Source organism: Pseudophryne corroboree, chromosome 7 (assembly GCF_028390025.1).
Source record: "Pseudophryne corroboree isolate aPseCor3 chromosome 7, aPseCor3.hap2, whole genome shotgun sequence".
Classification (NCBI taxonomy): Eukaryota; Metazoa; Chordata; class Amphibia; order Anura; family Myobatrachidae; genus Pseudophryne; species Pseudophryne corroboree.
Window position 1 is genome coordinate 206,994,427 of NC_086450.1, and position 16,070 is coordinate 207,010,496.

At 45.0% G+C, this 16,070-nt stretch overlaps 1 protein-coding gene across 3 annotated transcripts in view; it reads right to left on the bottom strand.

Annotated features, from left to right (window-relative positions):
• Positions 1 to 16,070, bottom strand: part of SMARCAL1 (SWI/SNF related, matrix associated, actin dependent regulator of chromatin, subfamily a like 1) — a 183,744-nt gene that overhangs the window by 78,706 nt on the left and 88,968 nt on the right. For all 3 annotated transcript variants that reach the window (XM_063933956.1, XM_063933957.1, XM_063933958.1), the window contains one exon: positions 12,827 to 12,877. In XM_063933956.1, the coding sequence (XP_063790026.1) occupies positions 12,827 to 12,877 (51 nt within the window). The remainder of the gene's footprint in view (positions 1 to 12,826; positions 12,878 to 16,070) is intronic.

A 16,070-nucleotide genomic window follows, 5' to 3' on the forward strand; every position in this document is an offset into this window, starting at 1 on the left:
TATACCCCATGGTACTAAATGGACCCCTGTATCCTCTAGGACGTAAGAAATGGAGAATTACCTGTAAAAAAATGTCAGGAATTAGAATTCTCGCCTAAACCCGGATGAAATTGAATTGGTCCAGTCCTTATAAATTTATGGGATTATGAACAGTCGAGAGTTTGAAATAAATTCCCGACTAAAATCATCACTGAGAATTGAGTTGGTGGGAATTAGTATTGTCAACTACAGTCACGAAAACTCCTGATTTTTGCAGACTTTCACCGAACTGAATTGACCCCAGGGAGTACTGTTGCCATGAAGACCTGTACTTGGTCTACAATGTTTAGGTAGGTGGTATTTGTCAAAGTCACACTCAAATGAATGCCAGTACCCGAGGTTTCACACCAAAAGATTACCCAGAGCATCACATTGCCTCTGCCAGCTTACTTCTCGCCATACTAAATCCTGGTGCCATCTCTTACCAAGGTTAATGACAAACACACACCTGATGTAAAGAAAATGTGATTCATCAGATCAGGTCACCTTCTTCTATTGCTCAATGGTCCAGTTTTAACACTCATATGCCCACTGTATGCACTTTCAGCAGGGAACATGGGTCAGTATGGGCACTCTGACCTTTCTGTGGCTAAGTAGAAAGTTAGCATTTACTTTTGCAGCAATTTGTATTACAGTAGCCCATCTGTGGGATCAGACCAGACAGGTTAGCCTTTAATCCCCAAGTGCATCAATGAGCATTGGGCACCCATGACCCGGTTGCCGGTACACTGGTTGTCCTTCCTAGGATCACTTTTAGTGGGTACTAACCATTGCATACCAAAAGACCAACCATTTTGGAAATGCTCTGACCCAGTCGCATAGCCATTACAATTTGTCCATAATATATCCCACAATTGATATGTGCCATTGTAGCGAGATAATTAATGCTATTTACGTCACCTGTCAGTGGTTTTAATGTTATGGCTGATCGGTGTATCTTACACAGTGTTCCAGATCATTCAGTGCTGTTGGACCATAGATTTGTATGTTTATAACAAATAACTACATAACAATATAAATGAGTTGTTTATTGTAACTAGTTATTAATAGAGACAGAAGGTCTCCATGTAATGCATCAACTGGGCCTATGTTCAATTATGCCAACCCCTTACTCATTAATTCAAAATATTGGGCAATATATTATAGCCTTCGAGGTGCAGGCAGTTCGGGAATTTCTGCGAGTCGGCCTGGTTTGCCTTGTAAATGATTGCCGCTTTAAAAATACAGGCAGACTTGCAGAAATTCCCAAACAGCCTGCACCTCGCAGACTGTTACATATTGCCCATGGTCATATATAGTGGCAGATGCTCAATTAAAGCAGAGATACCCCTCCCTTGCAAGCACCTGAGTGATATCACTAAACTAATTGAGCATCTGCCTCTATATATGTCTGTTGTGAGAGGCAGAAAGGATCTTGCATTAGGAGGAGGTGCAGGTCCTGATATGCCATATGTAGGTAGGAAGCTCTTAGCTTAGATATATTAAGTAAGGAGCCATTATCATGTGGGATTTTGCTGGCTAATCATAGACCCAGATTGGGGTAATGGAGGTGTGGGGTGCGGTGCCTCTGGATTGGCTGGGCTGGATGGCTCTAGTGTGGCATACCTTTACATTCTATTAATACTTATCACATACTAATTTCTTTACTAACACTATTTCTTCCTTATTTTAATTACATCTAATTTTTTGTGGCACTTTCTGTATATAGCTTCAGCTTCCTAACACTAATTTATTAACACTATAGATTTTTCACTGGTATGCTGCCCTGGGCTTTCTGGCTTATGCTGATTTTTGGGGTACCGCACCCTGCACCTAGATATAGCGCTAGGGACCCCCAATATACAGAGAGGCCTTGACGCGGTTTGGGGGCTTATTCACACATTTGCACAAATATATGTAACCGAGAGCTCTGAATTCTAATATTGGGGCAGATGTATTAACCTGGAGAAGGCATAAGGAAGTGATAAACCAGTGATATGTGCAAGGTGATAACGCACCTGCCAATCAGATCCTAACTGTTAATTTACATATTGGAGCTGATTGGCTGCTGCCTTTATCACCTTGCACATATCACTGGTTTATCACTTCCTTATGCCTACTCCAGATTAATACATCTGCCCCATTGTGTGGGATTTAAATCTGGTTACTGGTATCATTCAGGGTGCTGGGGGAAACAAAATCCAATATTGCCCATGGTGTCAGAATGGGTAAATTAAGATAATTGTTCATCTCGGTAGAAAAGAAAACTTCCATCCGTTATACCCTCTGATTCTAAGAAATCACAAACATTTCTGTGAACTCCTTTGTACTTTGCAGAATTTCCTTCCATTTTTATTTTCCAGGGAGTCAGCGTGTGCTGCCAGCATGTGTTCCCATACAAGGGCTAAATAGCAACAGTCTCCCCTCTCCAATTCACAGCGTCACGCTTTTCAGGCATCTGCAGCCGCTCATTCACTGTTTCTTTTCATTTTTGCATGTTCTTAAAAACAAACATGAAAGCGTTCTGTGGTGCCCGGAGCCCAAACAGAGAACAGAATGCGGATCCAGGCCATGGAATGACATCTCCTTTCATTCCTACACAAAGGCGCGTTCCGCAGCCAACAAAAGATTACTCCTAATCAGCTCAAGTTCTACAGTTTCATCTTTTTTCATTGAAAGTGACAGACAACAATGGCCTGCTGTACAATACACAAGGCATCATATTCGCAGAGACTGCAGACATAATTAAAACTCTTTGGGAATCATTGCAGGGCACTTAGGAATGTATTGTAGACCACAAATGTAGCAAAATATGAATATACTCATTAGTTAATGAATGGACCATCAGCTACTGCCGATTAATAAAGTGTTGGCACCTGCAGGGACATTTCAGAGTTGATACAGATATTCCATAAATGTGGGGATTTTCAGTTAAAGAAAAAAAAAAAAGGATATTTAACATTTGAATTAAACTTGTCAGGATTATCAAGGTAATTTTAGGATTAGCCAGATAAGGTAAAAAATTCTGTAGGTGAATAAAAAAGTCAGTCATACAATACAAAATGGCAGTGATTGCGAGGGTATGCACCTAGATGTGCACCTGAATGCAGGTATTTGGGGAAGACAGGCAGAATCTGGCACGAGTTGAGTAGATTAAAGGTGTTCTTGGCCATGCGTGGTGTAGGACACAATAATGCACACGTGTAACAAAAAGGTGCTTAACCTGAAATAGTGGACATGGAGCAAGATTACTGAAATAAAGTCAGGCTGTAAAGTGAGAACCGTTATTTTCATATCACAAAAAATAGGATTTTAATTACCTACCTGTAAATCCTTTTCTCACAGTCCATAAGGGATATTGGGGAATTAGTATGATGGGTATAGATGGGGTCCAAAGGAGCCGGTGCACTTACAATTTCTTCAACTGGGCTCCTCCCCTCTATGCCCCCCCCCTCAGGCAGTAATAGGTAAAATAGTGCCCAAAGGAGAATGGACATACTTGCGAAACGGAACATAACAACAATGAGTGGCGAGATTCACACACCAGCACACCAATAACATAAAACGACCAGCAACGGCTGGTAACAAAACAGCAACAGTTGAACAGGTAACCATATAAGAGAAAACCTGCAGAAAAGTAAACGCACTGAGGTGGGAGCCCAATGGGCCTAATTCAGCCCTGATCGCTCGCTAGGGTTTTTCTGCACTGCTGCGAGCAGATAGTCGCTGCCCATAGGGGAGTGTATTTTCGGTTTGCAAGTGTGCGATCGCATGTGCAGCCGGGCGGAACAAAAAAATTTTGTGCAGTTTCTGAGTAGCTCAGAACTTACTCAGCCGCTGCGATCACTTCATCCTGTCCGGGGCCGGAACGGACGTCAGACACCCGCCCTGCAAACGCTTGGACACACCTGCGTTTTTCAAAACACTCCCAGAAAACGGTCAGTTGACAACCACAAACGCCTTCTTCCTGTCAATCTCCTTGTGATCGGCTGTGCGAACGGATTCTTCATATACTCCATCGCTGGGCAACGATCCGCTTTGTACTTGTACGACGCACCTGCGCATTGCAGTGCATGCGCAGTTCTGACCTGATCGCAGCGAAAAAACCTAGTTTGCGATCAGGTCTGAATGACCCCCAATATCCCTTATGGACTATGAGAAAAGGATTTACCGGTAGGTAATTAAAATCCTATTTTCTTTAGCATCCATAAGGGATATTGGGGAATTAGCACGATGGGGATGTCCCAAAGCTTCCAGAACGGGCAGGAATGTGCAGAGACGTCTGCAGCACCACCTGTCCAAACTGGTTATCCTCTTTGGCCAGGGTATCAAACCTGTAAAATTTCACAAAGGTGTTCTTCCCCGACCAGGTAGCAGCTTGGCATAGTTGCAAGGCCGAGACTCCATGGGCAGCCGCCCAGGAAGACCCCACTGATCTTGTAGAGTGGGCCTTCATGGACCTAGGAACAGGTAAGGCTGCCAACACATAGGCCTGTTGGATAGTAAGCCTAAGCCAACGAGCAATGGACTGCTTAGAAGCAGTGCAACCCTTTTCTGTGCATCATATAGCACAAACAAGGAATCCGTCTTTCTGATCTGAGCCGTCCTCTTGATACAGATCTTCAAGGCTCGCACAGCATCCGGTGCCTCCAGAGGAGCAGAAATGCCAGAACTTGACGGAACCACAATAGGCTGATTCAAGTGGAACGCAGAGACGACCTTCGGCAGGAACTGCTGCCTAGTCCTGAGGTCCGCTCTGTCCTCGTAAAAGACCAAGTAGGGACATTTACAAGATAGGGCCCCCAATTCTGAAAAACGCTTAGCAGAAGCCAGGGCCAATAACATCACCATCTTCCACGTGAGGTACTTGTCTTCTACTATCATCAGAGATTTAAACCAGGAGGACTGTAGAAATTCCAACACTACATTCAAATCCCAGGGTGCAGTGGGCGGCACAAAAGGAGGTTGTATGTGAAGGAGCCCTTGCAAGAAGGTCTGAGCTTCTGGCAAAACTGCCAATTTCTTCTGGAAGAAAATTGAGAGAGCTGAAATCTGGACCTTAAGGGAACCCAGACATAAGCACTTATCCACACCAGCCTGCAGGAAACGTAGGAAAAGTCCCAAGTGGAACTCTGCAGGTGGATACGTGCGTTCCTCGCGCCAAGAGACATATCTTCTTCAGATATGATGATAGTTTTTTGTCATCACAGGTTTCCTTGCCTGAACACAGGTAGCAATAACTTTTTTGGAAAGGCCTTTGTGAGCTAGGATCTTTCGTTCAAACTCCATGCCGTCAAATGAAGTCGCCGTAAGTCCGGGTAGACTAATGATACTTGTTGAAGCAAATCTCTTCTTACTGGCAGAGGCCAAGGGTCTTCTACGGACATGTCCAGAATATCCGCGTACCACGCCATCCGAGGCCAATCCGGAACAATCAGTATTGCCTGGACTCTTTGATTCCTGATTCGCTTGAGCACTCTTGGGAACAATGGAATCGGAGGAAATAGGTAGACCTGCCAGTAAGGCCAAGGCGATGTCAGTGCATCTACTGCCCTTGCCTGAGGGTCCCTGGTTCGTGAGCAATACCAGTGAAGCTTCTTGTTGAGTTGGGAAGCCATCATGTCTATTTGTGGGCAGCCCCACCGGTCGATGATCTGCTGAAACAACTGATGGTGGAGACCCCAATCTCCCGGGTGGAGATCGTGACGATTCAGGAAGTCCACTTCCCAGTTGTCTACTCCCGGAATGAAGATTGTGGACATTGCTCTTGCATTTCTTTCTGCCCAGAGGAGTATCTTTGACACCTCTCGCATGCAGGCCCTGCTTTTTGTCCCTCCTTGACGATTTATGTACGCCACTCCTGTGGCGTTGTCCGGCTGAACTTGGATTGCGTGATCCCTGAGTAGAGGAGACGCTTGAAGCAGAGCATTGTAGATCGCCCGAAGTTCCAGAATGTTGATCGGAAGTAGGGCTTCGTGGACTGGCCACCTGCTCTGGAACTGAGCACCCCAGGTGACAGCTCCCCATCCTCTCAGACTCGCATCTGTCATGAGGAGGATCCAATCCTGAATCCCAAAACTTCGTCCTTCCAGTAGATTTGAGGATTGCAGCCACCACAGGAGGGAAATCCTGACCTGAGGTGACAACCGTATTATCCGGTGCACCTGAAGATGCGATCCGGACCACTTGCTCAGGAGATCCAATTGAAATGTTCTGGCATGGAACCTTCCATACTGGATCGCTTCGTATGAGGCTACCATTTTCCCCAACAATCTTATACAAAGATGGATGGATATTCGAGTAGGCCGTAGAACCATTCGGACCATCTCCTGGAGTGTTCTTGCTTTGTCCTCCAGGAGGAACACTTTCTGGGCCATAGTATCAAGCAACACTCCCAGGAACAGGAGCCGCTGAGTTGGCTCCAGGTGGGACTTCTGTAAATTGAGAATCCGCCCATGGTGTGGTCTATATGGAGCAATAAAAGCTCCCTGGATCTCGCCTTTATCAAGAGATCGTACAGATAAGGGACAATATTGACCCCCTGGATCCGGAGTTGGAACATCATCTCCGCCATCACCTTCGTGAACACCGTCGGAGCTGTGGACAGGCCGAAGGGTAGAGCCTGGAACTGGTAGAGATCGTTCAGCAGGGCAAACCTCAGGTAAGCCTGGTGAGGTGGCCAAATCGGGATATGGAGATAGGTGTCCATAATATCCAGGGAGACCATGAACTCCCGTTCTTACAGGCCCGCAATCACTGCTTGCAAGGATTCTATCTTGAACTTGAAAATCTTTAGGTAAGGGTTCGAGGATTTTAGATTCAAAATGGGCCTTATCGAACCGTCCGGTTTCGGTACCACGAACAGGTTGGAGTAGTAACCCTTTCCCTGTTGTTGCAGTGGCACTGGAACAATGACTTGGACCTGGACCAATTTTAGGATGGCCTTTTGCAGCGTAACACGCATATCCTCCAAAGCTGGTTAGCTTGATTTGAAAAATCTATAGGGAGGAGCGCAGTCGAACTCCAGCTTGTAGCCCTGAGAAATGAGTTCCTTTACCCAGGTATCCTGGAAGGAGCTTTTCCAGATGCAGCTGAAGTGATGCAGCCGAACTCCCACCTAGAGATCCCCTCAGGGTGGGTGGACACTGTCATGCTGAGGCCTTAGTGGAAGCTGAACTAGTGCTCTGGTCCTGAGAACCTGCGGTTGCTGGTTTTCTGGTCTTACCTCCGGTGTCTCTAGCCGCATTGGAGGCACTTCTGGCCCTAGATCTAAATCTGTTAGACCGAAAGGACTGGGCAGACAGCCCCGGGTAGGAACGTCTAGCCGGCGGGGCCCCAGAGGGGAGAAATGTGGATTTCCCCGAAGTAACTTTAGAAATGAACGTACCCAATTCCACCCCGAAGAGCCAATCCCCTGGAAAAAGGAAGAGACTCTACACTGCGCTTAAATTCTGCATCAGCTATCAACTGACGCAACCAGAAAGCTCTGCGCGCCGACACTGCCACAGCAGTGGGACCTCCTAGCATTAATATTGCCTATCTCCTTGAGAGAGTCACACAGGACGCGTGCAGTGTCTTAAATGAGTTTTAGGAGTCACTGTAGTCACCAGGGACATATCCCCCGAGAGGCCCTCTTGAATTTGAGCAGCCCACGTATGAATGGCAAGAGTCATCCAGCAACCCGCTATGACCGGTCTTTGTGATACACCAGCCACTGTGTAGATAGACTTCAGTGTAGTCTCTATTTTTCTATCCCCAGGGTCCTTTATGGTAAAGGAGCCCGGAGCTGACAGTACCGCCTTTTTAGTTAGGCGAGAGACTGATACGTATACAGCCGGGGGTTCTTCCCAGAATTTCCTTCCTTCTGGAGCAAATGGGAAAGTGTGCAAAACCTGTTTTGTCACTTGATATTTCTTATCTGGATTTTTCCAGGCTAACTTAAACAGGTCATCCAGCTCTGCAGAATCAGGGAAAGTGACACAGAGTTTGTTCTGTGTTAAGGAAAACGACTGCTGTGCTGCAGCGTCCTCTAGAGGGAGTTTTACCACGGTCCGTATAGCAAGAAAGAGGGGCTCAATACCCTGTGTAGAAGGGGAATCCCCAGTAACAAGATCCAAGTCCTCCCCCTCCTCCTGTACCTCCTCATCAGTCTGAGCGTAAAGCAGGGAATCCACGTTTTTGTGTTCCTAATCTAGAGAGGGAGGGCTGTGGAGCATCTGTTCTTGCAGCTAGGTCTGCAACAGCCTGCTGCAGTTGTTGAGTTTTCTGAGTATTAGCAGTGAGCTGAGATGACATATCTGACATCATGGATTTTATGGCACCTAGCCAGGAAGGCTCTTGACCCTTCCCCCCAGCCCCCTCACTGAGTTGTGACGACTGGCTGCATTGTTCACATGATATGGAACCAGATGTAGAGGGAGAGAATTTGGTGTGACATACACTGCATAATTGGTGTTTTACCATGTTTACAGTAAACAACACTTATACACACATACAAGAAATATAATAGCAAGCCTGCCCTTACTGTATGTGAGAGGGGGACAGAGAGAAGGGAACAGCACACCCAAGCTTAACAGCCTCAGTGAGACTACAAACTGTTATATCACAATGTAACACCAGAGTTTCAGTCCTTTTCAGGACACAGATTGTGTACAATAGCATCTCTCCTATTTTGCTACACCCTTGTACCAATTTTCCTGCGTATCCTGCATGTCTGGAGGAGCTGTGTATGCCTGCTGCTGCAGCTTTAAGCAGAGGAAGGCGCCAAAACGCCACTGGTCCCGCTCTGAGGAAGCTCCGCCCCCTGTAATGGTGCCAGAGCTTCATAGATATTTATACTGGCAAAGTCTCCATAAAAGTGTAAAAACATCACAGAAGGGTTAGTTTTCACTACCTCTGCCAGTGTACACAGGGGAGCTATAGCGGGTCCCGCCCGGGAGCGTCCTGTAAGCCACCCCTGCATTTTTGCTGCACCAAGAACCGGGGGACCCCCCAAGCGGGGCCCCCGGTTTGTACTCACCACTCTTCTCACCTTCAGGCTACTGTTATGGGTGTGCGGCGTGCTGCGATTGTGACCGCTAAGGCGCAGTGTCACGCTGTACAACAACCTCTCAGGACGGTGGTCCTGCAGCGGGGAAGCGGCTCTGACGCCTGAAGAGACCGGAAACCACCCCCCCATCCCTAACTCCCACGGTGCAGGTATGCTGTTGACCAAACAGCATACTGAAAATAATAAAGTTTTAAAAGAAACTGAAGAAAACTCTCTGGAGCTCCAGAGTGTGCATCCTCTCCCGAGGGCACTTTTTTCTAAACTGCCTGTGGGGGGGGGAGGAGCCAGCACACCCAGTTGAAGAAACTGAAAGTGCACCGGCTCCTTTGGACTCCGTCTAAACCGCATTGTACTAATTCCCCAATATCCCTTATGGATGCTAGAGAAATACTTGTTTTTCTTTTTGCTTACAGAGATCAATAAGAAATTGGGTGTTAGCCCTATAAATCTGCTAACACCCAATTTGCACTGTACAGTTGCATTGACAGAAGTGCATTTCCAGGATTACATAGCAAACACAATAAAGCATTTTTAAAATATTGGAGCTGCACAAAAAGCAGAATTAAGCCAGTCAGCTGTATGAGGTCCAAGGAAAGGAATCTGGCCGATGTGAGGTTAGTAGGCTCCTGACTCCTGACCTATGCGACTGCCATAGACTGCATCCATCTCCCTAATCCCAATTCTTCACAAAGATGCAACTCAAGCATGAAGTCAGGTGTGCTGTAATTTCAAACATCCTACTATATATGTTTACAAATATCTCATATCTCGGAATATAAGAGTGATGACAATATGATCACTGGCTAACCACCACAAGACTTTACATATGTAAATGTATATAGTGTATGATTATTTGGCTAAAGCTTTCCACAGAGTTGTGGCAATGGTGACATCTTCAGGTCGGTTATAAAATCATGTGTTTTACACGGATTCAGTATGCTTTACAGGCGTCCGGGATGCCAGCTGTCCATACCCCGACAGGATGCCGGCAGCGGAGAGAGCGTTAAGAGCCCCCCTGCGAGCCCGCTGCGCTCATCACACCGCGGGCTCTCCACAGGATCTATTCCCACTCTATGGGTGTCGTGGACTCCCACAGAGTGGGAATACCCTGCTGCGCCGGGATTCTGGCTGGGGGGATTCCGGCGTCGGTATCCTGACCGTTGGGATCCTGACAGCCGGAAAATTGACTGCATCCTGTTTTACACTTATGCCAACATCCAATTACAACTATTACATAATGCAACCACAACAGATCAGCATACATACAAAATAATATTAAAATTAGTTTTATTCAATAAAAGTCAATACTGAATTTAGAACTAGAGGTTTTGTGGAAAGTTGACACTGCAAAGATTCTCAGAAGTGAACTTAATACTTAATAATAATACTTGATAATAAAGATCAACAATAATAAGAGCCCACCAAACTCCCTGTCGATAGAACATGCCCAGAGCCTAATGTCAGAGGAAAGCAACTTGTAATAACCTGCATATGAACGTATATACAGAAAATATTGTATTTCTTGTCATTATACAGACAGATGTTATGAATCTCCGATACTTATGTACTTTACATACATTCACAATCTCTACACAGACCACAAGTGACCCTAGAAATGTATACTGCTCTCCACCGTGAATGCACATAATCACATATTTCTAAAGCTGGTCACTCCCCAGCCGATTACACTAGGTCATGAATTATGGGCCTTATTCAGGCCTGGCCGCTGCTGTGTCTGGCAGCGCAGTTTGCCTATATCGGCAAACTACGCACACACTGCGTTTGCGGGGTGGTGATTCAACTTCGAGGGGCCGTGCTAGGCCAAACGGGGGCGCGCTGGGAGCATTTTTGGGGTAGCTGCATTACGTCACACGCAGATGCTCTGATTTCAAAAATGGTGGCGGACAGCACGACAATCCAGCCAGGTTGTGCTGCCAGGGGTCAAACTGAGTTCACTTATCGTGAGGCGGCACCACACATGCTAGGCAGCCCTGCAATGTGCTCGCCCGCCTCCAGCATGTGAGGCGATGGATGCAGATCTTGCTGCGTATGCAGCAATCTGCATCCATCTCTGAATAAGGTCCGATTTCCCTTTGCCCAAGCAGATGGATCACTTGCCATGTCAAGTGCTTTTGTAAAATAACAGTGCACACAATGTCTGATATGGTCATTTAAGGACATCCCTAATAATCCTATAGGGACCAATGGCCCATTCATTATCAGGTATCACGGTTACGTTAGTGTCACACACACAGCAATATTGCAAAAACAGTAACTGTGGGGGGGGTTCATCAAAGGGATGATTCCTCTTTAAAGAAAGAAGTTCTATTCTTTCTGTTGTCCCCTAATTCACTCTTGTAAACAGTTTCCAGACTTCTTTATCTTAGAGACATAATTAGTGCAATTTTCTCATCTGCTAATCCTACAAACAAATGAAATTAAACTATATAGCTCCCTACTGTTCTCAATTGCAAACTCATCATCAGAGGAAGCTGTTTAGAATTTCTGACCTCACGGCATTGAGATTGCTACAAATACTGACAATGGCGGAAACAAAGCGAAGGAGGTTTATGACATTTCAGTGAATACGGTTCAAATGGAATTATGTGCTATATAATTGCAGCAATTTCCCTGCTTATTACAATATGCTCTTTTTACAACCTGAAAAACGATTAGAGAGCAGCCCTGGCCAGCAGGAAGCACAGTATCTTCTATAACGACCTTTTTATCTGAGTCTGACAGAGCGCTGGGCTCGCACCAAGCAGAGGATGGCAAGAAATTTTAAGCTTCATCAACAGTTATTAACAAAATCATTCCAAAAATAAACCCACTTTCCATTAGCTTCAGTTAGCAGTGCATGTGTGTCCAGCATCCAGATCTGATAGATGTACAGAGTGTACGCTGGCCCCTGGGATATGAAGAATTTCATACTTTGTTAAACATTCAGGTTGGGTATGAAATGGTGGCGGCACCCCGACAAGAAGCAGGTACCCTAACCCTCACCTTTAGGGTTAAGTGCACCCTTTAGGTGCCTAACCCTAACCCTCTCCCCCACAGCCAAACTATAACCCCCTGGGTGGCGCCTAAACCTAACGTCCCCGCACCCTAAATCGAATCAATCTAATTGTCCGTTCATCCCAGCAGCCTTTTCCTAACCCCCCTCCCCTCCCCGCACTAAAAACCTAACCCTCCCCCTCACACCCTAAGTCCCCCAAGGGTCGCCGAACCTAACCCTACCATCCCCGCTGTGTCGATGGTCGGAATGCCGGCGTCGGTGTCCTGGACCCCAGCATCAGCATTCCGTCGTGTGTTGGAATTCCGGTGCCGGTATCTTGCCGGGATCCAGACAGTTGGGATTGTAACCGCATTCCATTTTACAACTGTGTGCATCAGAAGTGAGAATATCAGGAAAAGGACATTTAGTGACATAAGCCAATACAGACATAGGGAAAGCAAGCAATTGGTATAACAGGGTCCTAAAGTATCAGACCCGTCTCTGCCTTTAAACTGGTATTGTGAAGGGAAGTTTAGAGAATACATGTCACTGTACTCTAACCAGGCACACTCACAGGGTAATTGCAGGACCACTGGTGCTTACAAGCAGTGATACTATCCATCATGAAGCAGGAGCAGATTTCAAGGTTAATAGATACATGATTTCATAAAAGCTACATCTAAGTATTCCAATACAACATATGTTGAATAACTAGCCTTTTTGTATAGAAATTAGCATCTAAGCAAATAGATAAAGAATCTTACTCAGTTTTTGGTAATCCTCCAGCAAAAAGCTCCATTTCCTGGTCTTCGTGTCTGTAAAGGAATAAATACTTAGGGAATTCTATTTGGCATTAAAAAAAAACAGTCCCCCTACACAAAACTCGTATCTGCCTGCATTTCATCAGTCTTCCAAATTTCTGTAATGGGAGGAGACTTGATGATGTGTTTTTCAGTAAAAGGTGGCATTATGGCTCCGCCCCCACAGGAATTGTCACAGTAGTAGGGCTGTGATGAATAGAAACAAGTCACCACGCTCCCTGCCATTGCCCTTGGGACCTCTCCACAGAGATCTCTCGGAGGCAACGTTCTATGTTGGCAAATTTGGCACAACTGCACATCAAACAAACTCATAGCTAAACCTTCCCTGTGTGTTATAGTTGTACAGAGCCTGATGAAGTCCGCTATCTGCAGGACAGTTATGAATATTCATGAAACAATAAACAAGAAAAAGCGCTAGGAAACTGGATGAGAAATTTCTGACAATTTTAATAAAGAATAAGAATTACTGTTGCAACAGATAAGTAAAAAATTCATTAGAATCAATTAAAAAATAGGGCCTAATATAGCACTGCAAGATTTTTAGAAAGTCCCATATGCTGTATATGGTGTATATAATTAGCCGGTACTCAAATGAAACAGTACATCCCAAAAGCTTGTTTGCCACAGTCCAGGAACAATATTGCGAATGGAAAGAAGATTACTGCAATTAGTGACCTTACGTAGCTAGGTTCAAGAGGTGCAGCAGCTGGACTCTGACCACACATCCCCATACAAACGCCTAGAAGTCGGATAAAGGAACTTTTCTCATCAGCGATTTGGATAACTGCATCATTGGACCGGAGCAAAAATAACTGGACCAAGCAGCGTCTTGAACCTAGCTTGAACCTAGCTATGAATTTTTTACTTATCTGTTGCAACAGTAATTCTTATTCTTTATTAAAATTGTCAGAAATTTCTCATCCAGTTTCCTAGCGCTTTTTCTTGTTTATTGTTTCAGTTTAGGGTCTAACTAACCCTGTTATATTAGCTGCTCTAAGAAAGACCACTCACTACGAGCGCCAAAGGTTTTACTTGTTAATTCCATTCCTCCACTTATGAATATTCATGAGTATTAATAAGCCTGTGAACAGCTCAAGATCTGACAGGAGCAAGCTGAGTGCGCCCCTGAGACTTCATGACATCATCAAACTATGACCCCATTGATACTAAATGATTACAGAAGACCAGTGATGTCTAGGGAGTCTTCCAGGTACAAGAAAGTGAGGGACAGATGCAGAACCATAACATATTTTCCCAAGAACAGTATATGTATATATTAACAGTACATTGGAATTAGGCTTTTGCTCACACTATACTGTTCAAGATGATCACCATCAGAGGGACAATTGTGTTTTAAATATTTATGGAAAAAAATTGTTGTTTTTTGTCAATGAGTTTCCTAAAACAAACACAAGTTTTACACCCAACTATTTCCCCAGCGAGCCACACTGCTGAAACTGTAACAATAGGTGCCCAGAAAGATGCCAGGGCTTATTAGCCTAGCAAACTCACACTGTAGGCAGCTTAACGGCCAACTTGCAGAAACAGATGCCCAGAGTCATTCTGTTAATGCTGGCAGGGTATTTGCTGAGCTCCCCGGGCTAACACACATGGGAACATGTGCAGCCATAGCAGTCATAAGCCTACTGGTCTATGTGTCTGTACACAGCTTGAGGGAAGGTCCAGTGAATTTAGGGAACTCCTGCGGGCTTTTTTGGGGCTATGTAGCATCTAATCATACAAAATACGCTAAACAGCATACCTCACCTGCCTACCCCCCCTTCTCTCTCAGATCTCTGAACAAGTGAGACGTGCCCCGCACCCTCCCTACAAAACTAAACAAAATGTAAAGTTCTTTGAAATAAACAGAAAGATACAACCGGGGCCTCTGGTGACTGACCCTTTTTAATATTAGTTTTGTTTCCCTATTGCATGACAGGTAACACTTTAGTACTGTTGTACTGGCTGCTAAATGAGGACGTAGTCGCAATGTAAGACACAGTAGGTGCACACGATTCACCTCTTCTTTCAGGTCATGTCCAAGTTACTTGGTACCTTCTCAGGAGAGATTCTTTCTTTATGCACAGACTGCATATCCTCATTGGAAACAGACTCATACTCTCATACATTATTTCTCAGCCCTGACAAGGCTTTTTAATGGACAAAACCATAATTCCCAAAGCTATTTAAGTCAGTACAACTCCTAGTGGGCATATATCACGTACGGGGATGGCAGACAAACAATTCTGATGGTCTGGAAAGTAATATAGAGGCAATGATTAAATGTGCTGTGGGCTTTTTAATAATATAGCGTCTTCCAAACTCAAAGAATTCCTAATTTCAATGAGTACACTGTACACACAGTGCATCCGGAAAGTATTCACAGCGCTTCACTTTTTCCACATTTTGTTAATGTTATAGCCTTATTCCAAAATGGAATAACTTATTTTTTTTCCCTCAAAATTCTACACACAATACCTCATAATGTCAACGTGACTAAAGTTTTTTTTGAGATTTTTGCAAATTTATTAAAAATAAAAAACTAAGAAATCACTTGTACATAAGTATTCACAGCCTTTGCCATGAAGCTCAAAATTGAGCTCAGGTGCATTCTGTTTCCACTGACCATCCTTCAGATATTCCTACAGCTTATGTCCACTTGTGGTAAATTCAGTTGATTGGCACACACCTGTCTATATAAGGTCCCACACTTGACAGTGCATGTCTGAGCACAAACCAAATTTATGAAGTCAAAGGAATTGTCTGTAGACCTCCGAGACAGGACTGAGTTGAGGTACAAATCTATGGAAGGGTACAGAAAAATATCTGCCCCTTTGAAGGTCCCAATGAGCACAGTGGCCTCCATCATCCGTAAATGGAAGAAGTTCGGAACCACCAGGACTCTTTCTAGAGCTGGCCGGCCGTCTAAACTTAACGATCGAGGGAGAAGGGCCCCAGTCAGAGAGGTGACAAAGAACCCGATGGTCGCTCTGTCAGACCTACAGCATTCCTCTGTGGAGAGAAGAGAACCTTCCAGAAGGACAACCATATCTGCAGTAATCCACCAATCAGGCCTGTATAGTAGAGTGGCCAGATGGAAGCCAATCCTTAGTAAAATGCACATGGCAGCCCGCCTAGAGTTTGCCAAAATGCACCTGAAGGACTCTCAGACCATGAGAAACAAAAT